The 24,830-nt window shown below is 44.4% G+C and overlaps 2 protein-coding genes across 4 annotated transcripts in view; both read left to right on the top strand.

Annotated features, from left to right (window-relative positions):
• The window catches only part of LOC123458673 (CAP-Gly domain-containing linker protein 2-like), a 116,195-nt gene extending 112,771 nt beyond the window's left edge, over nt 1-3,424 (top strand). The window contains 1 exon segment of the mRNA XM_045143523.1: nt 3,374-3,424. Coding sequence (XP_044999458.1) covers nt 3,374-3,424 — 51 coding nt within the window.
• Nucleotides 3,425-9,312: 5,888 nt separating this feature from the next.
• Nucleotides 9,313-24,830, top strand: part of Sec24b (SEC24 homolog B, COPII coat complex component) — a 100,559-nt gene continuing 85,041 nt past the window's right edge. Inside the window, exon 1 of one of the 3 annotated variants that reach the window (XR_006635754.1) lies at nt 9,313-9,620. Coding sequence is in view for 2 of the 3 variants with exons in the window: in XM_045143570.1 (XP_044999505.1) it covers nt 9,479-9,620 (142 nt within the window). In the remaining variant the exon portion in view is untranslated. The remainder of the gene's footprint in view (nt 9,621-24,830) is intronic. The other 2 variants (XM_045143570.1, XM_045143571.1) reach the window with 2 other exon arrangements.

The following is a 24,830-nucleotide window of genomic DNA, read 5'->3' as shown; positions in this document are numbered from 1 at the left end:
CATGTCACCTGGGAATTTTTCATGATGTGAGGAGCATGCAAGGCCACAACAAATCCTAACTATGTTCACAGTGGACTCTGTGTCATGTACTCATCGTATTTCCCTTAATATCTGTGGATGTGATTCCAAAAATGAGTTAGGATAGGTTAGAGAATCAGCTCTATTCAGAAAAAGGGTCAAATTTACATCATTCACAAAGATGGCCGACGCAGGGCCATGGGAATCAAACAAGCCAATCAAAAAATGGGCTATGGAGCTAAATAGAGCATTCTCAAAGGAACAAATACAAATGGCATATAAGCATCTAAAAAAATGTTCCACGTCACTAGCTGTTGCAGTCCGGTTCGCATTGCTGGTAGAAATCACCCAACCAAGAGTAGCTTCTGGGAAAAAGAGATTTATTTTGGCTTATAGGCTTGAGGGGAAGATTCACGATGGCAGGGGAAAACGATGGCATGAGCAGAAGGTGGACATCACCCCTGGCCAACATAAGATGGACCACAGCAACAGTAGGGTGTACCAAACACTGGCATGGGGAAACTGGCTATAAAGACCATAAGCCCGCCCCCAACAATACACTCCCTCCAGGAGGCATTAATTCCCAAATATCCATCAGCTGGGAACCTAGCATTCAGAACACCTAAGTTTATGGGGGACACCTGAATCAAACCACCACATTCCGCCCCTGGCCCCCATACATGATGTAAAATACAATGCTTTCAGTCTGACTTTAAAAGTCCCCATAGTTTTTATCAATCTCAATGATGTTCATACATCCCCATAGTTCAAGATCTTTTAACTGAGCCATAATACCAAAATATAACCTTAAAAAAAACCCATAATGGCACAGAATAAGTATTCACACTGCAATAGATGACATTGGGCATAGCAAAGAAACATTTAACCAATACAAGATTTAAAACAACCAGGGCAAACATCAAACTCTGTAGCTTCAAGTCCAGCAACTCAAACCAGTGACAAATCTTCAAGTCTGATAATTTTAACCAGCAACAAGTCTCTGGCATTCCAATTCCGCCCCTCCAGCTAGGCTACTCACAGTCCTGGAAAACTTCATCGGGGCCGGCAGCTCCTCGGCAGCCATCTCATGGTCCTGGCATCTCCACTGCAAGCCACGGTTCATCTTTATGGCCCCATGGGGTCTCTATGCAGGCAACCAGCAAACCTGCTTCACACTGCTCATGGCCATTTCCAAAACACAAGACCGTGTTGCAAACTCAATGACCCTCTTTCCAGCATTTCTTATACTCCACAATACCAGGTAGGGTGCCAATTTGTTAATCCAGGGGGGAATAAAGCAGACTTTGAAGAACAGGACTCCTTGAGCACTCAGGCCCTTTCAAAAGAGTCTATATTCTTCTTGTTGCCCCAGCGCAGGTCAGCTAACCTGTCTCAAAGGTTGTAATCTTTCAGTTGCAGCTGAACGGTCAACAATTCACCCAAAGATTTTTCTTTCTGTGCCATATCCCTCTGCTCACACCAGTTCATTTCTGCGCAAAGCAACCCTGCACAACTTCTCAGGACACAGGCACAAGAGCAAGCTTCTCACACAAACTGCTAGCCCAGTCCAGGCACAGCTCTTTCTCACCCTCATAAGACAAACCTCACAGTCCATAGTTCTTACTGCATTCAGGTCTTTCAGCTCTGACCAGATTAGTCCATCAGGCTGTACTTACAGTACTGCAAGGCATCTCTTAGGCCAAGATTTCAACTCCTTCCACATTCCTCTTGAAAATCAGCTACAAAACGCTGAAGCAACATAGTCAGGTGTCTAGCAGCAACCCCACTTCTGGTACCACTTTACTGTTGCAGTCCGGTTCGCATTGCTGGTAGAAATCACCCAACCAAGAGTAGCTTCTGGGAAAAAGAGATTTATTTTGGCTTATAGGCTCGAGGGGAAGCTTCACGATGGCAGGGGAAAACGATGGCATGAGCAGAAGGTGGACATCACCCCCTGGCCAACGTAAGATGGACCACAGCAACAGTAGGGTGTGCCAAACACTGGCATGGGGAAACTGGCTATAAAGACCATAAGCCCGCCCCCAACAATACACTCCCTCCAGGAGGCATTAATTCCCAAATATCCATCAGCTGGGAACCTAGCATTCAGAACACCTAAGTTTATGGGGGACACCTGAATCAAACCACCACACTAGCCATCAGGGAAATGCGGATTAAAACTACATAGTGATTTCATCTCACTCCTGACAGATTGGCCACCATCATGAAAACAAATGATCATAAATGTTGGTGGGGATGTGGAAAAAGAGGAACCCTTCTACACTGCTGGTGGGAATGCAATCTGATCCAGCCATTGTGGTAATCAGTGTGGAGGTTCCTAAAACAGCTAAAGATTGATCGACCATATGACCCAGCTATAGCACTCCTAGGCATATATCCAAAGGACTCATCTTATTTCCCTAGAAATACATGCTCAACCATATTTATTGCTGCTCAATTTATAATAGCTGGGAAATGGAACCAGCCTAAATGTCCCTCAACTGATGAGTGGATAATTAAGATGTGGCACATTTATACAATGGAGTTCTACTCAGCAGTAAAGAAAAATGAAGTTATGAAATTTGCAGAAAAATGGATGGACCTGGAAAGGATTATACTAAATGAGGTAACCCAGGCCCAGAAAGCCAAGCGCCACATGTTCTCTCTCATATGTGGGTACAAGCTACAGATGACTGGGCTTCTGCATGAGAATGAAAATACTTAGTAGCAGAGGCCAGTAAGTTAAAAAGGAGACATAAAGGGAAGAGAAAGGAAGGGAGAGGGTATTTAGTAGGTTGATACTGTATATATGTAAGTACAATGATTGCGATGGGAGGTAATATGATGAAGATTGGAATTTCAAAGGGGAAAGTGTGTGGGGTGGGGAGGGAGGGAATTACCATGGGATTTATTTTTATTTTTATTTTTTTTATAATCATGGAAAATGCTAATAAAAATTTTAAAAATTAAAAAAAAAAGGACAGATACAGTATATGGGCACACCAGGTGCCCTAGCACACACAAGCACCCCCTTGTGTCTCAGGCCTGCTTGCAGCCCAGCGGTTCGAAACGAGATTCTGTGGCTTGAGAGTCAAAAGGACTAACCTCTGCACCACTTCCAACGCCACCTGCAGCTGGTTCCCTTTGCCCTTTCTGTCTCCAGCTGGGCTTGAATTCTACCACTGGGTGTCCTGCGATTCAGCATGTAGCCTCAGGGTGGCTGGAATGTCATGTTCATCCTCTTTTTTTTTTGTGTATGTTCATCCTCTTAGCTCTGGTGGCACTATAGTTGCCTGCCATGACTTCCAGCTCCCTGTGTTTATGATACTCAACTGCTCTGATCTTTGAAAATCAGACATTAAATGAAAACAATGCAAGACGTGCCAATGGTTCCAAACGGGCCTAATTGTTTGTCCTTCAACGGGGATATCTTAGAAAGAACTATGAACGTGGTTTCCATTAGACCCAAAGACATTGCTATCATTGTCTGGCAAGTAAAGATATCATTCCAGTGCCATACCCAAGAACCTGTTTGGAGCACTGGAGACACTGGTGTGCAGTGTCGTGTACAATGTCACCATACAGTAGAGTCCTGCCTGCTCTTTTCCTTCCATGTCACCTGGGAATTTCTCATGATGTAAGGAGCATGCAAGGCCACAACAAATCCTAACTGTGTTCACAGAGGACCGTGTGTCATGTACTCACCTTATTTCCCTTGATATCTGTGGGCGTGACTCAGTGAAGTAGAAGCACATCCGTGATGATCCAATACTTAGCCTTCTGGTCCTTCATTACACCTGCATGCATTGTCGGGTCAGGATGGGTCTCCAGAGCCTGTGCGTACCCAAAGAATACATGTTTGGACCCCTACACTCCTAATTCTTTCTGGCCTGGCCTCAGCAATTTTGCCCTGGGCCTCTAAGGCATAAAGGATGTGGAATCTTGCTGATGGGTTTGACGTGACTCACATTTTTGGGAGACTCCTGTGTGCTGGCTGCCTCAAACAGAGGTCAGGGATCCTGCTAAACAGGGGCTCAGGACTCACTGGTAGGTTCTCTCTTCACCTGGAAGCTCTGCATGTCCCATGCGGATGTGACCACTTGAGTCCCATGGGTGTCAGGGGCCCCCTTTCCCTAGCACGCAGAGAGTCCCTGCATCTTCATGGCCTTCTCTTTGACCTAAAAGCTCCGGATTCTCTAACCTGGGTGAGAGTGAATGCTATCACCCTAGGATAGAGAATTGGCTCTCTTCAGAAAAAGCGTCAGATTTACATCATTCACGAAGATGGCCAACACAGGGCCATGGGCCAGCCCGCGTCGTTCTTGTTCAAATTGAGCAATTTCTGTGGGTTCAGCCCCTCACAAGTGGTGAGCCTACTGTCATGGGGCTGTCTGAAATGGGAGGGAGCAGGGTGCGGAGGGTGTGTTTCTCTGGCAATGAGACAGCTCCAGAAAGTCTCCATTAATTGGCTGGAGGAGGAGGGCCTCCTCACTAGCCAAGCCAGCTGATGGAGCAGGAGAGCCTGCCTCACATATCAAACATACAGACATGAGAAAACCATCGAGAACGTCTGAGTCCACTTCCCTGGACTGCTCACTTACCCTGGTCACTGGCGATGATGAGGTGTCACCTCTTCTGAAACGTGCAGGGATGCTGGTCCAGGTTTCTTGGTAGAGAGCCTGGCAACTCCGGGACTTGTCAGGAGCGCTGTTTTCTTTCCACCCATTGACAGAGGCGCTAGGACTCTTGCTTGTGTGTTGAATGCCACTCCCATAGGTTTTTGAATTCCTTCTTGACTTGTCTTGAATAGGAATTGATTTGCTTACCTTCCATCAGAATAAAATTGCAAAGGACACATGACAGGTGCTGGCCAGGGGCCCTGTCTCTTCAGAAACCTGTGTTGAGCACGTTTTCAATGCCCCCCATCCCCCACAAAAGGTGTGTGGCAAAGAATTTTACTTATTTAACTATGAGAGAGAAAGGGAGAGATCGAGAAGAGTTAAAAGGACAGATACAGGATATGGGCACACCAGGTGCCCTAGCACACACGAGCGCCCCCTTGTGTCTCAGGCCTGCTTGCAGCCCAGCAATTCAAACCAGGGTCCTGTGGCTTGAGAGTCAAAAGAACTAACTTCTGCACCACTTCCCACTTCCCAAGCCACCCACAGCTGGTTCCCTTTGCCCTTTCTATCTCCAGCTGGGCTTGAATTCTACCACTGGGTGTCCTGCGATTCAGCATGTAGCCTCAGGGTGGCTGCAAAGTCATGTTCATCCTCTTTTTTTTTTTTTTGTATGCTCATCCTTTTAGCTCTGGTGGCACTACAGTTGCCTGCCATGACTTCCAGCTCCCTGTGTTTATGATATTCAACTGCTCTGATCTTTGAAAATCAGACATTAAATGAAAATAATGAAAGTCGTGCCAGTGTTCCAAAGGGGCCTAATTGTTTGTCCTTCAACGGGGATATCTTAGAAAGAACTATGAATGTGGCTTCCATTAGACCCAAAGACACTGCTATCATTTTCTGGCAAGTAAAGATATCATTCCAGTGCAATACCCAAGAACCTGTTTGGAGCACTGGAGACACTGGTGTGCAGTGTCGTGTACAATGTCACCATACAGTAGAGTCCTGCCTGCTCTTTTCCTTCCATGTCACCTGGGAATTTCTCATGATGTGAGGAGCATGCAAGGCCACAACAAATCCTAACTGTGCTCACAGAGGACCGTGTGTCATGTACTCACCGTATTTCCCTTGATATGTGTGGGCGTGACTCAGTGAAGGAGGGGCACGTCCATGATCATCCAATCCTTAGCCTTCAGATCCTTCATTCCACCTGCATGCATTGTCAGGTCAGGATGGTTCTCCAGAGCCTGTGAGTGTGTGTGGGGGGGGTACCCAAACCCTCAGAATACACATATGGACCCCTACACTCCTATTTCTTTTTGTCCTGGCTTCAGCAATTTTGCCCTGGGCCTCTAAGGCATAAAGTATGTGGAATCTTGCTGATGGGTTTGACGTGACTCACATTTTCGGGAGACTCCTGTGTGCCTGCTGCGTCAAACAGACATCCGGGCTCTTGGTAAACAGGGGCTCAGGACTCACTGGTAGGTTCTCTCTTCAACTGGAAGCTCTGCATGTCCCATGCGGATGTGACCACTTGAGTCCCATGGGTGTCAGGGGCCCCCTTTCCCTAGCACGCAGAGAGTCCCTGCATCTTCATGGCCTTCTCTTTGACCTAAAAGCTCCCGATTCTCTAACCTAGGGTGAGAGCAAATGCTATGACCCTAGGTTAGAGAATCGGCTCTCTTCAGAAAAAGCGTCAGATTTACATCATTCACGAAGATGGCCAATGCAGGGCCATGGGCCCGCCTGGGTCGTTCTTGTTCAAATTGAGCAATTTCTGTGGGTTCAGCCCCTCACTTACAAGTGGTGAGCCTACTGTCATGGGGCTGTCTGAAATGGGAGGGAGCAGCGTGCGGAGGGTGTGTTTCTCTGGCAATGAGACAGCTCCAGAAAGTCTCCATTAACTGGCTGGAGGAGGAGGGCCTCCCCGAGCACCAAGCCAGCTGATGGAGCAGGAGAGCCTCCCTCACATATCAAAGATACAGAGATTAGAAAACCGTCGAGAACGTCTGAGTCCACTTCCCTGGACTGCTCACTTACCCTGGTCACTGGTGATGATGAGGTGTCACCTCTTCTGAAACGTGCAGGGATGCTGGTCCAAGTTTCTTGGGAGAGAGCCTGGCAACTCTGGGATTTGTCAGGAGCGCTGTGTTCTTTCCACCCAATGACAGAGGCGCTAGGACTCTTGCTTGTGTGTTGAATGCCACTCCCATAGGTTTTTGAATTCTTTCTTGACCTGTCTTGAATAGGAATTGAGTTGCTTGCCTTCCATCAGAATAAAATTGTCAAGGACACATGACAGGTGCTGGTCAAGGAGGCCCTGTCTCTTCAGAAACCTGTGTTGAGCACGTTTCAACGCCCCCCATCCCCCACACAAGCGGGTGGCAAAATATTTTACTTATTTAACTATGAGAGAGAAAGGGAGAGATCGAGAAGAGTTAAAAGGACAGATACAGGATATGGGCACACTATGGGCCCTAGCACACATGAGCGCCCCCTTGTGTCTCAGGCCTTCTTGTGGCCCAGCAATTCAAACCAGGGTCCTGTGGCTTGAGAGTCAAAAGAACAAACCTCTGCGCCACTTCCCACTTCCCAAGAAACCTGCGGCTGGTTCCCTTTGTCCTTTCTATCTCCAGCTGGGCTTGAATTCTACCACTGGGTGTCCTGCGATTCAGCATGTAGCCTCAGGGTGGCTGGAATGTCATGTTCATCCTCTTTTTTTTTTGTATGTTCATCCTCTTATCTCTGCTGGCACTATAGTTGCCTGCCATGACTTCCAGCTCCCTGTGTTTATGATACTCAACTGCTCTGATCCTTGAAAATCAGAGATTAAATGAAAACTATGCAAGATGTGTCAATGGTTCCAAATGGGCCTAATTGTTTGTCCTTCAATGGGGGATATCTTAGAAAGAACTATGAACCTGGCTTCCATTTGACCCAAAGACATTGGTATTATTTTCTGGCAAGTGAAGATACCATTCCAGTGCCATACCCAAGAACCTGTTTGGAGCACTGGAGACACTGGTGTGCAGTGTCGTGTACAATGTCACCATACAGTAGAGTCCTGCCTGCTCTTTTCCTTCCATGTCACCTGGGAATTTCTCATGATGTGAGGAGCATGCAAGGACACAGCAAATCCTAACTGTGTTCACAGAGGACCGTGTGTCATGTACTCACCGTATTACCCTTGATATCTGTGGGCATGACTCAATGAAGGAGAGTCACGTCTGTGATGATCCAATACTTATCCTTCTGGTCCCTGGCCAACAACTCACTGGAAGGTATCCCATCCCTGACATGTTTATTTTTTTTCCCCTCACCTTTTTCTTCCCATAAGTCTGAATAATACAATTTTTGGTTGTTTTGTTCTGTTTTACGAGGCAGGGTCTCAGTCTAGCAAACGGAGTCCAGATGCATGTGCCACTTTGTGCATCTGCCTTTACCTGGGTACTAGGGAAATGAACTTGTTAAGTTGTTTAGCTCTGTAAGCCACCACCTTAATTGTTGAACCATCTGTTCAGCCCAAAATAATAAAATTCTTGTTAAGGTTCTCTATCATAAAAAAATGCTTCTTTTCTGCCCAGGAGTTACACATGACTAACAAACATGAAGCTTGAATGCTCTATTTCCTTTGCAATTACAGAGAAATAAAAATCAAGAATAAACGCAAGGCTGGCAAGATGGCTTAGCTGTTAAGTGCTTGCCTGTGAAGCCTAAGTACCCCGGTTCGAGGCTTAATTCCCCAGGACCTACATTAGCCAGATGCACAAGGGGACGCTTGCGTCTGGAATTAGTTTGCAGTGGCTGGAAGCCCTTGCGCGCCCATTCTCTCTATCTGCCTCTTTCTCTCTCTCTCTTAAATAAATAAATAAAAATGAACAAAAAATAAAAATAAAAAAAAGAATAAACGCCACCAAGATTGGGCTTCGTGTAGGGAGGAAGGACAGATGCGACAGGAGTGGAGCTGCTCGGGACCTCACCCTGCAGCTTGGGATTCAAGGGTGGGTAGGACAGTGCCCACCTGCCAGCTGGGGCTTTCACCTATGTCAGCTTGATCACTGGTCCTGCCCCTGCCGGCTTGGAAGCAGCTTGTAGTGAGCGTTAGTGTGACAGCATAAGCAGGAGTAAGCTTGGATGCAGCTTGCAGGGGGGGTCGCTGTTATGGGAGGTGGGGCAGGAGTCAGAGCAGATGCAGCCTGCAGGGGGCGATGTCACAGGCAGCGTGGCAAGAGCCAGAGCAGATGCAGCCTGCAGGGGCCGCTGTCACAGGTGGCGAGGCGGGAGTCAGAGCAGATGCAGCCGGCAAGGGGGGCGGGTGCTGTCATGATCGGTGTGGTGGAAGTCAGAGCGAATGTGGCCTGCTGGGGGAGGGGGTGCTGTCATGGGTGGTGTGGCAGGAGTCAGTGCAGGTGTAGCCTGCAGGGGGCGATGTCACAGGCGGCGTGGTGGGAGTCAGAGCGGATGCGGCCGGCAGGGGGCGCTGAGACGGGAGTCAGAGCGGATGCGGCCTGCAGAGGGCGATGTCACCGGCGGCGTGGCGGGAATCAGCGCGGATGCGGCCGGCAGGGGGCGCGGGCGCGGCAGCGCGAGCGGGGGAAGGAGCGGCGGGCGGGGGTCGACGCGTGTGGCGCGGCGCACCGTGGCGCCGCGGGGCGGGCCAGGGTCCGCGCGCTGGCTGCGGCCAAGTGAGCGTGGTTCCACTCACGCCGCGGTCCCGACCTCCGACTCCGAGGGTGACGCGGGCGCGTCCCTTCCTCTTCCTCCATCTCTCGGGCCCCGCCTTCCCCTGCCTCCGCCCACCTCCCTGAAGCGGAGCCGCCGCCGCCAGCCGTGCCGTCATGTCGGCCCCCGCCGGCTCCCCTCACCCGGCACCCAGCGCCCGGATGCCGCCCAAGTTCGGCGCAGCAGCGTCCCCGGGAGCCGCGGGCCCGGCGCTGCCGCTGCCGCCGCCGCCGCCGCAGCAGCAGCAGCAGCAGAACGGTGAGGCCGGCGGCCGGGGCGAGGCGCGGGGCCTAGCCGGGGCGGGCGGCCTGCGCGGCGGCTGGGCGCGGGCGGGTCGGCGGGGCGCGCTACGGAGGCCGCGGGGAGCCGGGCAGCGGCGCGGGCTCGCTGGACGAGCCGGGAGAGCTGCGCCCGGGCCTCCGGCTGTGCTGCGACCCAGGCCCGAAACCTCCCCCGGGCCAGCAGGGGCGGTGGCCGAGGAGAGCTGGCGCCGGGCGGCTGTGAGCCTCGGGTCCGGCCCGTTGCCTCGGGAGACCCCTGGGGGCTGGGAGAGGGGGCGGGAAAGCCGCGGCCGCAGAGTGCGTGGCGTGGGGCGGTGCAGCCATGGAGCACGGTGCATTGCATCCTTCCTGTCTCGGGAAAATAGCTTGGATTTTTTTCTTTTTTTTAGGCCCAGGCCAGTTACGCTGTCGTGAAGGGAACTTAAGTTCGCAGTCAAGTTTGTAGACAAAAGGGTGTAAATAGGCTACAGAAGTGTAACTGTAACCCTGACCCAATTCGACTCCTAGATCTGTGGTTGCTGCTGGGGAGGTTTGCTCTGGCGTTTGAAGCTTGGCTTGTAGGGGTTGAAAGGGAGCAGGTGTCAAATGGATCCAAGAGAACGCCTTTAGGCGTTTTTGTTTTGTTGGTTTGCTTCCGAGCTCCACTTTTCAGAGAGAGAAAACGCTTCTGAGTTGGTTGGTCCTGCTTTGAGGCAAGGCCTACCCACGGCAGCAGCTAGGGCAGCCAGCGTGAAAAGCCGCTTTCAGCAGCAGTTTCAGCCGAGAAATGAACGTCTCTAGAATGCCTGTTTCCTAATGGAGAAATGCGAGTGTTCCTCGATGGGAGCGGGGGAGGGGTGGTATGATGAGACCCTTCCAGCTGCCTGGATCTAGAAAAATGTCTTGTGCAAGAGAGCAAAACTACACTAATATTCATCACATTATTGTCTGACCTGTTTAATCTAACGTGTCCATCAGAATGTAGTACAGTTTATAAAACCCTTTCACAGCACCTGAACTTTTACAACTGGTGCTCTTCAAACGTGACTTTTACCATTCATCCTGAGAATCAGAGGTGGAAGTCCTTTTCTTAATCAAAAGTGATGGTTTAACCCTAATATCTTTTGAGTTAGCTGTGCTCGTCTCTAAAAGTGTGTTTAGTATCAAGAACCTTTGAAGATGAACTTGTCCTTAATAGAATTAAAACTATTACTTATGAGGTTTTGCTCTCATAACCTTGATATAAATTCTTGTTTTAGTTTTTTTTAACATACCTTTGTGTGTGAAGGTACTAGAACACCATAATTTTGAAATAAGTCCGAGGTCTTTTAGAACAGTTAAGCACATGCTTAACAGAGATTCAACAATTGTGTCTTTCCCTGATTTTCAGAGTATTTTGATCTGAATTTTGCAAAGTGGCAAATACTTAATTTAGCCTTGTAGATTGTGTGAAGTTTCTAAGATGCCAGGGTATCTCTTCAGTCAAATAGGGTGTTAAATTTGTAAGAACAAGTCCCTGATTTGCTGCTGAATCTAGGCGCCTGATTTCTGCTTAGAATCATTTCTTTCCTTTAAAATTGTAGTTTTTGTTGTGGCTTCTGTTGCCTGGCTACCATATAGGTACTCAAGGTTCCAGTAGATAAAACATTCCCTCCTTATGCCTTGATTTGGATTCTGTTCATATTCAAATTGGTTTTAGCTGGCTTCCATTGATTTGACAGGTAGGGGTGGGAGAGGGGCTGTCTCTAGAAAGAGGTTACATCATGAGCAGAAGTCTGGAAGTGTCCACGTAGAAAGTGCAGGTCAGTGCAGAGACCTGCAGTGGGGAAGAGCAGAGGTAGCTGGGGGTAAGGAAAGGCAAGGCATGGACGCTGGAAGGAGTGGGTAAAGAGGCCAGATTGCAGGAAGGCCTTAAAATGTCATGCTAAGGAAATTAGAAATAAAGAACTAGGGTCAGGTTTGGTTTTGTTTTTGCAGAAGGGATTAGTTTAAGTATAGATACAAGAGGATCAAATCTGGTTGGGTCTGGTTTGGTTTTCCTAATTTAAAAAAAAAAAACATTATAAAGATTAAGCAGTCATTTCAGCTTCTGATTTATTACCCAGCGCTGCAGAAACCACTTTGCTTCATTGTGTCTCTGTGGAATTCCAGGCATGGTGAAAAGGAAGTAGGTCAGAAGTATGAATATGACATAGCATTAAAACAAAAAATACCATGCGAGACAGAATAAATTACTTATTTCATATACTTGGCATAATGTGAACTATATTTCTATTTTTGTCCTGGGTTCCTGTCGCAAGGTGAAACACTTGGAATTTTCTGAGTGATAGAAATGTCTTTTGTTACTCATATGGTGCACCTAGATCACACCTCAGTTTATCCTAATTAAATGACTTAGCTTAGGGCCCTACATAGCCTACAGTGAGTCTGGTCACCTGAATGATGCAGAGATTAGAGAGTTAGAACAGCAGCCTCTGTCTGGGAAGGGGTCTGGTGTGGAGCTCTGTAGAACTCACCTCTCCATGCCTGGCTGCACACATCTCCTGCATGTGCCTGGTTTTTGTTTTTAGTTTTACTAGTCTATATGTATCATTTTAATACTTCTATTAATTTATTTGTAAGCAGAGGGAAATAGAAGAGAAGCAAAGAGAATGAGTGCACCAGGGCCTCCAGCCACAGCAAACCAACTTAGGTGCATGCATCACTTTGTGCATCTGGCTTTACATGGGTACTAGGGAATCGAACCTGAGTCATTAGGCTTTGCAGGCAAGTGCCTTAATCACTGATCCATCTCTCCAGTGCTGTATATTTATTTTTGCATCTTTGGACTTCTGGATTACTAGGCAAGCATTCAGTCTCAGAGCTATACCCAGCCCCTCTTATAGATCCTATGAAGTATCTTGTTTTGTGTCCTTGTTTTTGCGTGAGGCAGGGTCTCATGTGCTGAGAGGATAACCTTGAATTCTTATCCTCCTGCCTGCAACTTCCCAGTGCAGATCCTCTTGCCTCCCCCTCCAGGATGCTGCAGTTACAGACCATACCAGGCCTATAATATCATTATAACAACCATTAAAAAGGTTTCCTTGAGGTAAGTTGCCATTCTAGCAGATTAATCAAACCCAAGGGAAGGGTAGTGGGAACTACTGATGTAAAACCTCTAAATCAGGGCCTGCTACTTGAGATTGGCCTCTGGCTGGGGTTGGAATGGGAGACTGAGCCCTTGTCCTGTGGGATCTGGCTCTAATTTCAGGTAGACAGTGTCAGAATGAAATTCAGTTAAGAGTACTCAGTTGGGGTCCACTCACTGGAGATTTGCATGGTGGGGGAGCAAGGGCACCCATCTGATAACCAAAATCACTGTTGTTCCTTTTCTTTTACATAGAGGCATGTCCAACCCACTGTGGAGGGTTGATTGTGGCCACAAGACGATGAGTATAGCTGTGAAGGCTGAGGGCAGCTATGTGCAGCCTATCACAAAACCCTAAATTTACCTAAAACACTAAGAGGTGTTTTGTTTGTTATCTCATAACATCACACAGTTCTTGAATGTGAACTTTGTAGATGGCAGTATTATAGATATAAAAGATTGGAAACATTTTCAAAACTAATTTATTTCTCCTAGGAAAAGTAATGGAGGTTAACATCGAGGTGGAGGTCCACTTGCTTTGGTAGCAGTCTGGAAACATAATTGTATAGATGAGGCAAAGATCCAGAAAGCTTACTTACTCAGGCGCACTTTATGCAAGTTCCAAGAGGAACTTTGTGAGAAAGCATTTTTAAAAAAAATTTTATTTGAGAAAGAGGCAGAGAAGAGAGAATAGGCGTACCAGGACCTTCAGCCACTAAAAATAAACTCCCAATGCATGCGCCCCCTTGTGCACATGTGTGACATTGTGTGCTTGCGTCACTGTGTGTCTGGCTACATGGGACCTGGAGTTTGGAATATGAATGCTTAGGCTTCACAGGCAAGTGCAGTAACTGCTAAGCCATCTCTTCTAAGCAAGCATTTTTGACTATCTCTTGTTTGTTGTTATATATTTAGAGCTAGAAACAGTACCGGGCAAGTTGTAGGTGTTTAAACATTTATTATGTAAAAGCCAGTTAGTTCTAACTCCAAGTTAAGATCTCTATTAGCTGGATTTTTTTTTTCAAAAAAAATTTTTATTATGATGGTCTTGTGTAGGTAGTGTCAGGCACTGTGAGGCCATGGATATCCAGGCTGTTTTGTGTCCCGGGGGGAGCACATTGTAAGGAGTCCTACCCTTCCTATGGCTCTTATATTTGTTCCGCCACCTCTTCGACAATGGACCCCGAGCCTTGGAATATGTGATAGAGATATTTCTGAGCTGAGCACTCCTCTGTCACTTCTCAGCACCATGGTGCCTTCTGTGACATCTCAAGGTCACTGCCATCTGAAAAGAGAAGGTTCTCTAACCAAAAGTGAGAGTGGCATTAATATATAGTTATGAACATTAAGAGAAATGCTTATTGGGCATCTAATGAGATGATCATGTGATTTTTGTCCTTCAGTCCATTTATATAATGTATTACATTTATCAATTTGTATGTTGAACCATCCCTACATCTGTGGGATAAAACCTACTTGGTTGGGGTGAATGATCTTTCTGATGTATTCTTGTGTTCTGTTTGCCATTTTGTTGAGAATTTTTGCATCAATGTTCATGAGGGATATTGGTCTATTATTTTCTTTTTCTGTTCTATCTTTGCTTGGTTTTGGCATCAGGGTGATGCTGGCTTTGTAGGAGTTTGGTAAGATTTCTTGTTTTTCTGTTTTTTGTTTGTTTGTTTGTTTTTGTTTTTCAAGGTAGGGTCTCACTCTAGCTCACGCTGACCTGGAATTCACTATGGAGTCTCAGGGTGGCCTCAAACTCATGGAAATCCTACCTCTGCCTCCCGAGTGCTGGGATTAAAGGCGTGTGCCACCACACCCAGCTTTTTTTTTTTTTTTTTTTTTTGTTCCTTTTCTGTTTTATTGAAACACTTAAGCAATGGTGTAGTTCTTCTCTGAAGGTCTGGTAAAATTCACCAATGAATCCATCTGGTCCTGGACTTTTAGTGGGGGATTTTTTTTTTTTTTTCAAGATAGGGTCTCACTCTGGCTCAGGCTGCCTTGGAATTAACTATGTAGTCTCAGGGTGGCCTCAAACTCACAGTGATCCTCCCATCTCTACCTCTGGAGTGCTAGGATTAAAGGCATGTGCCACCATGCCCAGCTTAGTTGGGAGATTTTTGATAACTGCTTGGATCTCCATACTTGTTATAGGTCTATTTAAGTGATTAATCTCATCTTGATTTAATGTAGGTAGGTCATATAAATCAAGGAAATCATCCATTTCTTTCAGATTTTCATACTTAGTGGATTATATGTTTTTATAGTATGTCCCTATGATTTTTTTAAATTTCTCTGTTATCTGTTGTGATGCTGCTCTTTTCATCTCTAATATTAATTTGTGTCTCTTCTCTCTTTCTTTTGGTCAGATTTGCTAAGGGTTTATTAATCTTGTTTAGTCTTTCAAAGAACCAACTCTTTCTTTCATTGATTCTTTAGATTGAGTTTTTGGTTTCTATTTCATTAATTTCTGCCCTTATCTTTATTATTTCTTCCTGCCTACTGATTTTCTGTTTGCCTTGTTGTTCTTTTTCCAAGGCTTTAAGGTAAAGCATTAGGTTGTTTACTTGAGACCTTTCTAATTTCTTACTATAGGCACTTAAAGCTATAAATTTCCCTCTTAGAACTGTCTTCATTGTGTCCCAAAGGTTTTGGTATGTTGTGTTCTCATTATCATTTGACTCTATAATTTATTGATTTCCTTCTTTTTTTTAAATTTTTTTTCCATTTATTTATTTGAGAGCGAGAGACACAGAGAGAAAGACAGACAGAGGGAGAGAGAGAGAATGGGCGCTCCAGGGCTTCCAGCCTCTGCAAACGAGCTCCAGATGCGTGCACCCCCTTGTGCATCTGGCTAACGTGGGACCTGGGGAACCGAGCCTCGAACCGGGGTCCTTAGGCTTCACAGGCAAGCGCTTAACCGCTAAGCCATCTCTCCAGCCCTTGATTTCCTTCTTGATTTCTTCATTGACCCATTCGTCATTTAGTAGTGTATTGTTTATTTTCTATGATTTTGTGAGTGCTCTATAGCTTTTCTTGCTATTGATTTGTAGTTTGATTACATTTTGGTCAGATAGAATACAAGGAATGATTTCAGTTTTCCTGTGTTTGTTAAGATTTGCTTTGTGTCCTAATATATAGCCTATTTTAGAGAATGTTCCATGTGTTGCTGAAAAGAATGTGTATTTGGCAGTGTTTGGATGAAATGTCCTGATTATGTTAGGCCCATTTCTTCTATGACCTCATTTAATCCGGATGCCTCTCTGTTTATTTTTGGCCAGGATGATCTGTAAATTGATGAGAGTGGGGTGTTGAAGTCACCCACTACCACTGTGTTTGGTGTTATTTGTGACATTAGTTCTAATAGTGTGTGTTTGATGAAGTTAGGAGCCCCCTTGTTAGGTGCATATATGTTTAGGATTGTAATGTCCTCCTGTTGGAGTGTGCCTTTAATCAATAAAGTGACCTTCCTTATCTTCCCTAACTAATGCTGGGCTGAAGTCTACCTTGTCAGATATTAGGATAGCAACCCCTGCTTTTTTTTGTAGGCCCATTTGCTTGAACCGCCATTTTCCAACCTTTTACCCTAAGATAGTGTCCATCCTTTGTAGAAAGGTGAGCATCTTGGAAGCAACAAATTGGAAGGATCCTTCTTTTTAACCTGTTCTGCAAATCCGTTTCTTTTGGTTGGGGCATTGAGGCCATTGATATTAAGAGATATTGAAAGGTGTGTATTTATTTTTGCCTTTTTTTTTTTTTTTTTTTTTTTTTTAGTTCTTCTGGATTTACCTTTGCTGTCTCGTATTAACTAGTATTTGAGTATTTGGTTTTTTTTCAGGTTCCTTATATGTGTGCTTTTCTTTCTCTTCAGCATGGAGGATTCTTTCAGGTATTTTCTGTAGAGCTGGTTTTGTCTTCAAATATTCCTTTAGCCTGCTTTTGTTGTGGAATGTCCTTATTTCTTCATCTATTTGAATGGATAGCTTTGCAGGATAAAGTGACCTTGGCTGGCAGTTGTTATCTTTCAGAACTTGGAATACACCACTCCAAGCCCTTCTGGCTTTTAAAGTTTGTGTTGAGCAATCTGCTGTGATCCTGATGATTTTGCCTTTGTAGGTAACTTGATTTTTCTCTCTAACTGCTTTCAATACTTTTTCTTTGGTTTGTATGTTTGGTAGTTTAATTATAATATGTCGAGGGGAGGTTCTTTATAGGTTTTGTCTGGTTGGTGTTCTAAAGGATTCCTGTATCTGCATTGGCACCTCTTTCTCAATTTAGGGGAAGTTTTCTTCTGTGATTTTGTTGAAAACGCCTACTATGCCTTTGGAGTGAAATTCTCCTTCTACTATACCCTGAATTCTTATGTTAGATCTTTTCATAGTGTCCCGAATATCTTAATTCCCATTCATACGTTCCTATTAGTTTGTCTTTCTCTTTTTTGGACTGTATTAGATCTGTCACCTGGTCTTCTAGTTTAGGTATTCTGTTCTCTCCTTCATCCATTCTTTTGGTGAGATTTTCTACAGAGTTTTTTATTTCATTGACTGTGTTTTTCATTGCTAGTAATTCTGACAGGTTTTTCTTTATTATTTTTATTTCCTTATTTATGTCTTGTATTGACCTTTTTATTTCATTAAATTGGTTTCCTGTATCTTTTTTGATTCCTTTCCTCTTTCATTCCTTTGATTTCCTCTGACTTCTTTGAGCATATTTATAATCATTCTTTTGAAATCTTTCTCAGGCATTTTCTCTAACTCATTCTCACTGGAGGTAATTTCTGATGCATTAATACTTTTTGGTGGATTTATATTGTCTTGATTTTTGTTGTTTTTTGTGTTATATATGTTTTTACATCTTGGATTAATCTAATGCTTGGATTTTCTAGTTAGCTGCAGTATTATTAGATGTATCAATCAATCTGATGTTATATATCTTCAGGGTAGGCTTAAGGTGCTAGGTGTGGCTCTTAAGGCTTGGAGTATCTACAAAAGTGAACTTAGGTGTTGGGTTTGCCTGCTATGAGAGTATTCACATAGGCTGAGTGGAACAAAATACAGGCAGATCTAAAATTTGACTAAACAGTGTGCACATTCAATGAAAAATAGCCCAGAGTATTTTTGCAAGAGTAGGTATTAATGACAACCATATCCTCTAACAAAATCATTGTCCCTTAGAGTGTGTGGTGCCCCACACCCTTAATCCTATTAAGTAGGAGATTAAGATTTCTGGTTTGTTGGGGGTTTCAAGTCAGCTTGTGACCAAGTGAGACCCTTCCCTAATGAACAACAGAAGAGGAAACAAAGCCACTGTAAATCAGGAAGCAACAAATAACAAGCCCAAAATATAGCTTATTTAAGTATGGCAAATCTGACCATCCATCAGATTTAACATATAATTTATCCTGATATGGAAGGTACAATTAGCACTCTGGTTCCTGCCTATATACCAGATTTATTTGGCAGGTATTAACCTGGTGTAATCCCAGTTAACTTTTGGGATGACTTTGGTCTCAGTTTTGCTGTGCTCCTGCTTGGGTCTCTCTTTGGTGCACTGTGGGTTCAAGTAGGTTGGCTAGGCCATTGGATCACTGCTCTGGTTGCTGGTGCAGGGTGCTATGAGCTCCTTTCCCCAGGTCTCTGGTGCTTGCTGGCGCTTGTGCCAGCGGTGGGGGAGAGGAGGCTGTGGATGGTGGATCTAGTTCTCCTGCTGGTCCATGTGATCCTCTACCTCATGATCTGCTCCTCTGTTGTTTGCTGCGTTCTCCCTTCATGTTTCTTGAGTTTGCGAAGAGCTTTGCAGCGGTGGCCCTGTGGACCTGGTGCTGTTTCTGCCTGCCTATGTGGGCTCTAGATGCTCTGGATCTCTCCTCTGCTGCCATTGGTAATTTCTTATACACCTCATTTTAGTAGAAGGGTGTATTTTGCTGGGTTTTTTGTTGTTGTTGTTGTTGTGGTTGTTTGTTTTCTTTTTGGAGACTGGCTCAGTCTTGGCTTGGTATGTACCTGAAGATGACTTTGAATTCCTGATCCTCCTGCCTCTTTCATAAGTGCTGGAATTACAGGCATGTACCACCATATCTGGTGAGGAAGTTTTCCCTTCTTGACACTAAAGAGGTAAGAATACACTTGGAGAAAATTGAGTCTTTATTCTACCCTCTCTTCCTTTTCTCTTCCCTCCCTCCCTTTGTTTCTTTTTGTTTTCCATGTAGGATCTCACTCTTATCCCTTGCTAGGCTGGAATTCCCTCTGTAGCCCCAGGCTGGCCAAGATCTCTGCAGTACTCCTACCACAGTCTCCCAACACTAAGGGCACGCCTCTCCACACCCAGCAGCATTCCATTACTACTGAAGCAGTTCCACTTGAGTCTAAAATCTTTTTTGTTATTCTAGGAGTTACATTTCTAGTTTTATATAAGTAGCATGTAGACTCTTATAATCATATTTTCATATGAGCTATCAGTTCAATATTTTCACCTTTGACTCTACTTTCTGACATTTCTCCTGAAGCTAAGTGTTCAAATTTAGGAGCATTGAGGAAAATAATAGTCTTATGATGGTATTATTCTAAAATTGTTTCCTACTAGCTTGAACTGAAAGGAACCTTTTAAATCAATTTTAGAGGGGGTGCATCCATCCTAACTTAAACGTCTACCACTGCTTTTTCTGTGACTCTTAAGAAGCCAGCAAATGTGCATTTCAGGTGAAAATGTAGTTGCTTCCTTCTGTGTGCCCATGCCAAGCAGGAGACTGCTGGCAGCTTTGTCATTTTAATCATCAATGATGTGTGAGAGAAGACACTATGGGAGTTGTTAGACTTCATTATGGGAAGGTAATAGTAAACATCCAGTTCACCCAGATACTGCTTCATTCGTTGCAGGAAACCCTTCAACTTTGAGAGCACATGCAAAATTTACAATGAATGATACTCCCCTCCCCAGAGGATCTGAATGAAGTAAGTTCCTTTTGATGGGAGCGACATCCATTTCTCACGTTTATAGTGTGCCTTTAAGCTAGCCAGAAGCATATAGATCCTCATGTGAAGACACTACCCTGAGACTAATGCATTGTTTCTTTTCTTCTAAACTAATTAATTGGAATCTAAAGTGTTGTAGTCAGTATCACGTTGCTGAGATGAACTTTCAAACTAGACACCATTTATAGGAGGGTTTATTTGAAGCTTACAGACCCAGGGAAAGTTCCATAATGGCAGAAGAGGCTGTCCACCTTTTACACAAATCCACACACAGAGAAATACCACCACAAGCAAGCACACTCCAGGAACCCCAGGTAGAGCTCAAGCATTCTCCATACTTGTAGACTGGAATTCAGATCCACCCCCATATGCCTTAGGGACACCTCTTCCAGCCAGGCAGCTGGAAGTCCAAGAAGCTTTAATATAACAATCTATTGGGGGACATCCATTCAAACTACCACATCAAGGATCTTTACTAAGTATTTGCTCTGTGTGTAAACAAGCATCTTTAATCTGACCTGTTTGACACTGAAGACACTGAAGGGGAGCAGCTTCCTGGACTGCCTGATATGAGGCATGTTCATAGTATTTGACCTTGATAGAAACTCAGTGAGAGCAGCTGTGGAGAAGGCGCTGCTTGCTTGCACAAGGGGAGCCCCTCAGGATTGCCCAGGAGCTGTGGGTTACTCAACAGTAAGACAGGTTGCAGACTTTTGGCACAGCTCAACTTTTTATAGATACAACTTCTTAACATCTCTGAGTTCAGGTTGTAATGATATTTTCCTAGCAGGGTTGCATTCAAGCACCTAGTCGTGATAGAGACTTAGCAAGGAGTGACCCTTTACTCCATTTCCTTCAGAACAACAGGTTAGACCTTGTTTGAATGGCAGGGGTGGGGTTTCATCACCTTCCAGTAGCAGCTTGCAGTTAGGTACTCAGTTGAATATATGTGCACTTGGCATCAGACTGCATTACTGCTTTGGAAAACTAGCTACTAAAGGGACATAGTCCCCCTTTGTGTTGAAGGCCATCACTGCTTTGGCTTTTATTTTCTTCTGAGGCTTTCCAGCTCCACTCCCACAAACCCATCCCTGGAAGGTTTCTGCTAGTAGGCCATCACCCTAGCTAAGCAGCTTGCAAAAAAATGGGTTCCATTAATAGCATCTTTTCTTTATTATTAGAGAGAAAAAGGCAGACAGAAAGAGAGTGAGTATGGGCGCACCAGGGCCTCCTACCACTGCAAACCAACTCCAGATGCATGAGCTATTTGTATATCTGGCTTTGTGTGGGTACTGGGGAATTGATCCCTGGCTGTGAGGCTTTGTAAGCAAGCAATTTTAACTGCTGAGTCATCTCTCTAGCCTGCTAGCTAATTTTCTAAGATTGTGTGCCAAAGTCCACTTGAAACAGGAATGGGAAAAGATATAGCAATGCCTTATGTAGTCAGTGGCTAGATGTTAACCAGTAGTACAGGAAAAGGAAAAAGTTAAGTGCTGTTTTAACATCTAAAATGGACAAGCTGCTGGGCAGGGTGGCACATGCTTGTAATCTCAGCCCTCGGGCAAGAGTAAGGTCATAACATGTTCAATACCAGCATGGTCTGTGTGGTGCTTTGATTCAGGTGTCCCCCATAAACTTAGTTGGTCTGAATGATAAGTTCCCAGCTGATGGAGATTTGGGAATTGGCACCTCCTGGAGGAAGTATATTGTTGGAGGCGGGATTATGGGTGTTATAGCCAGTTTCCCCATGCCAGTGTTTGGCACACACTCCTGTTGCTATGGTCCACCTTATATTGGCCAGGGGGTGATGTCACCCTCTGCTCGTGCCATAATTTTCCCCTGCCATTGTGGAGCTTCCCTTCGAGCCTGTAAGCCAAAATAAACTTCTTTTTCCCAGAGCTTCTTTTGGGTGATTTCTACCAGCAATGTGAACCTGACTACATCAGTCTGTATAGCAAGTTTCAGGACAGCCAGACTTCTATAGAAATACTGTCTCTCAAAAAGGCGGGGGGGGGGGGGGGAGTTGCGGAGAGATGGCTTAGTAGTTAAGGCACTTGCCTGCAAAGCCAAGGACCCAGGTTCAGGTCTCCAGGATGCACATAAGACAGATGCACAAGGTGGCACATGTGTCTGGAGTTATTTGCAGTGGCTAGAGGCCCTGGCATGCCCATTTCCCCCCCTTCCCTCTTTCCCTCTTTCCCTCCCTCCCTCCCTCTCTTTCTCTTATAATAAATAAACAAAGTTTAAAAAAATTAAAAAGAAGCTGGGCATAGTGGCATACACTTTTAATCCCAGTATTTGAGAAGCAGGGGTAGGAGGATTACTGAGTTTGAGGCCAGCCTGAGACTACATAGTGAGTTTCAGACAGGTAAGCCTGGGCTAGAGAGAGACCCTATCTTGGAAAAAAAAATTTTTTTTTAAGATGAAATAATGAACAGACTTTTGAGTGTTCGCGTAAAAATATGTGACTTAAGGGCAATGAACTTAAAAAATGAATTTTAATGGTAGAAAGGTACATGGGAAACAGTGAGAGATAGTAATAGAGAACAGTTTTGGTGGTATGTTGAGCCTGTTGAGAAGGTTCTTAGAAACTGTTCTCAGAGGTTTGGACTTCATTTGGGCCAAAGAGCCACTGAAAATTATGTAGTAGGGAGCATTAAAAAGTACTTTGGTTACATGTGTCATGAATTAAAGGACAGTGAAAATAGAATTCAAGGAAGTCAACTAGAGGGCTTGGAAATTTTCAAGCCAAAATATATTTGATGTGCCTAAACAAATTTATTTAAAGTTTTTTTTAAATTTTAATTTAATTTTATTTTTTATCTTTTCACAATTTTTATTAACATTTTGCATGATTATAAAAAAATTAAAGTTTTAAAAAATATTTTATTTTCATTTATTTATTATTTGACAGAGAAAGAGAGAGAATGGGTGTACCAGGGCTTCTAGCCACTGCAAATGAACTCCAGATGCTTGTGCCCCCTTGTGCATCTGGCTAATGTGGGTCCTGGGGAATTGAACCTGGGTCCGTTGGCTTTGCAGGTAAGCGCCTTAATTGCTAAGCCATCCCTCCAGCTCTATTTAAAGTTATAACTTTTTTTTTCTGTATGGTGGCTAGGCGTCCCATAAAATACTTAGTTTGTACATTTTTGTTTTTCTATTTTATTTTTATTTATTTATTTATTTTGTTTTTTTCAAAGTAGGTTCTCACTTTAGCCCAGGGTAGCCTTGAACTCACGGTGATCCTTCTACCTCTGCCTCCCAAATGCTGGGATTAAAGATGTGCATCACCATGCTCAGCTTTTAAAAATTTTGTTTTTATGTCAGGATTATCTAAAGGGGAGTACAACGTTTTCCTCTGTGGGAATCTAGCTGCTAGCTAAACTCATATCACCAAGGCAGACTTGTCCTTGGGGTGGATCTTGTGATAATGGTGTTGGTGCTTGCTGACATGTGAAAGGTCCTCGGCTGACCAGTTCTACTGACTGTGAAAAGTTGCTTGCTTCTTTCTCACTGTGGTAGATGGTGAATGAGAGTTATTTCTTGCTGGTGACATACTTTGCTTAAAACTAAAAAATGTATGATTCTTTCAAAAATTATATACGAGCTGATTTTTTTTTTTTTGTGTTGTGTTGGGCTGTTTGGTTGGTGCAGTAGGTTCATTAATTCTAAGATAACTTATCTATTTTTCCATTTTTATATCTGAAATTGTCTCTTAGAATAGTGCAGTTTAGAATAATTCTAAAGTTGTTTCCTGCAAAGTGGAAATATATACAATACAATGTGAAAACCAGTTAACACCCAGTGTGGTAGGCAGATTCATGGAAATGCCAAGTATATCTCAGTTCTCATCTCTGAAACCTATGCAGCTATGTAAGGTGAGGGTCAGGATATGAGCTTGACACAGTAATAGTGGTTCTTACTGGAGAGAAATAGGAGGGGCAGAGGCAGCTGGAGAGGAAACTCAGTGACAGGAGCAGTTTGCAGTGATAGGCCTTAAAGAAGGAGGAAGAGGCCACGAGGAGCAAAAAAAATAAGGCCAGGGAAGTGGATTCCTTCCTCAGAGCCTTGAGCCAGCCCATTCCCGACACCTTGACTATAGCCCGATGATGTTCATTTTAGATGTTTGTGCTCCAGAACTGCAGTAGAAACTCTTGCATTTCATGTTCTTTCTCTACATCTCATTTATACATAGTGATAAATGCCAGATACAGAAACATTTGGTGATTACTACATAATTTTCAAAATATAGTAATGGTTTCCCTGAGCCAGGCACCAGGCTTCAGGGGTACAGTAGATCTAAGAGCAAAATACACCCAGCTTTTTCACTTGCAGAGTTTACAGCTAGACAATTGCATGTCCTTGTGAAGTTTCCCTTTTCTCCAGAGGTTCAGGATACCATGGAAGCAATTTGAGCAGCCATTCATTTGCAATATTAGAGGATGCTTTTCTTCAGAAGAGCTGAGCTGAGAGTTGGTGAAGGAAGAAGAGAATTTGAAAGATTCTTGTTAGGAATAAGAGCTAGTACAAAGATTCAGAGGCAGGAAGTGTGGCTTACAAAAAACCTTTATTATGGTAAGAGTATGTGACAGGGAGTCCCAGCTCTTCACACTAGTGTGTGGAACAGTGGCTGCTTTGGTAACAACATTTACTTTTAGTGGCATTCTTAAAAGAATTAAACTTTGAACATATTTTATCAAAAAGTAACAGTTTGGGGGAAGTACCACGTAGTCATTCTTGGCCCCTTTCTCAAGTCTTTGAAAGACAGAGTCAAACTGTATTTTGTGCTTTCAGCTTCTTCGGGGGCTTTGGAGCATAACTTTCTCTCAGGAGGTGGCTTCTTTTGTGGCAGGTTACACATCTTGCCAACCGCCAGCATTCTGTCTGACTTTTACCAGCAGGGGGCCATGGTTGTAAAGTGGTGTTTTGAACAGGCAGAGTCCTGTGAAGGCCTCTCTCTAGTGTGTTTAGGCAGACATGTTGGGAACCATCTTATGAGCTGAGCTGTGAGGCAGGAGTCAGATCCCAGCTTTTACGTTAGTTTTTTATTTTTAGCTGTAACAAATTGCCACAAATCAGTAGTAAATTTATTATTTGTAGAAGCCCA

Source organism: Jaculus jaculus, chromosome 2, assembly GCF_020740685.1.
Source record: "Jaculus jaculus isolate mJacJac1 chromosome 2, mJacJac1.mat.Y.cur, whole genome shotgun sequence".
In the NCBI taxonomy this organism is placed as follows: domain Eukaryota; kingdom Metazoa; phylum Chordata; class Mammalia; order Rodentia; family Dipodidae; genus Jaculus; species Jaculus jaculus.
Note: the sequence above shows the minus strand (reverse complement) of the source record. Positions and strands in the feature narration are given on the sequence as shown.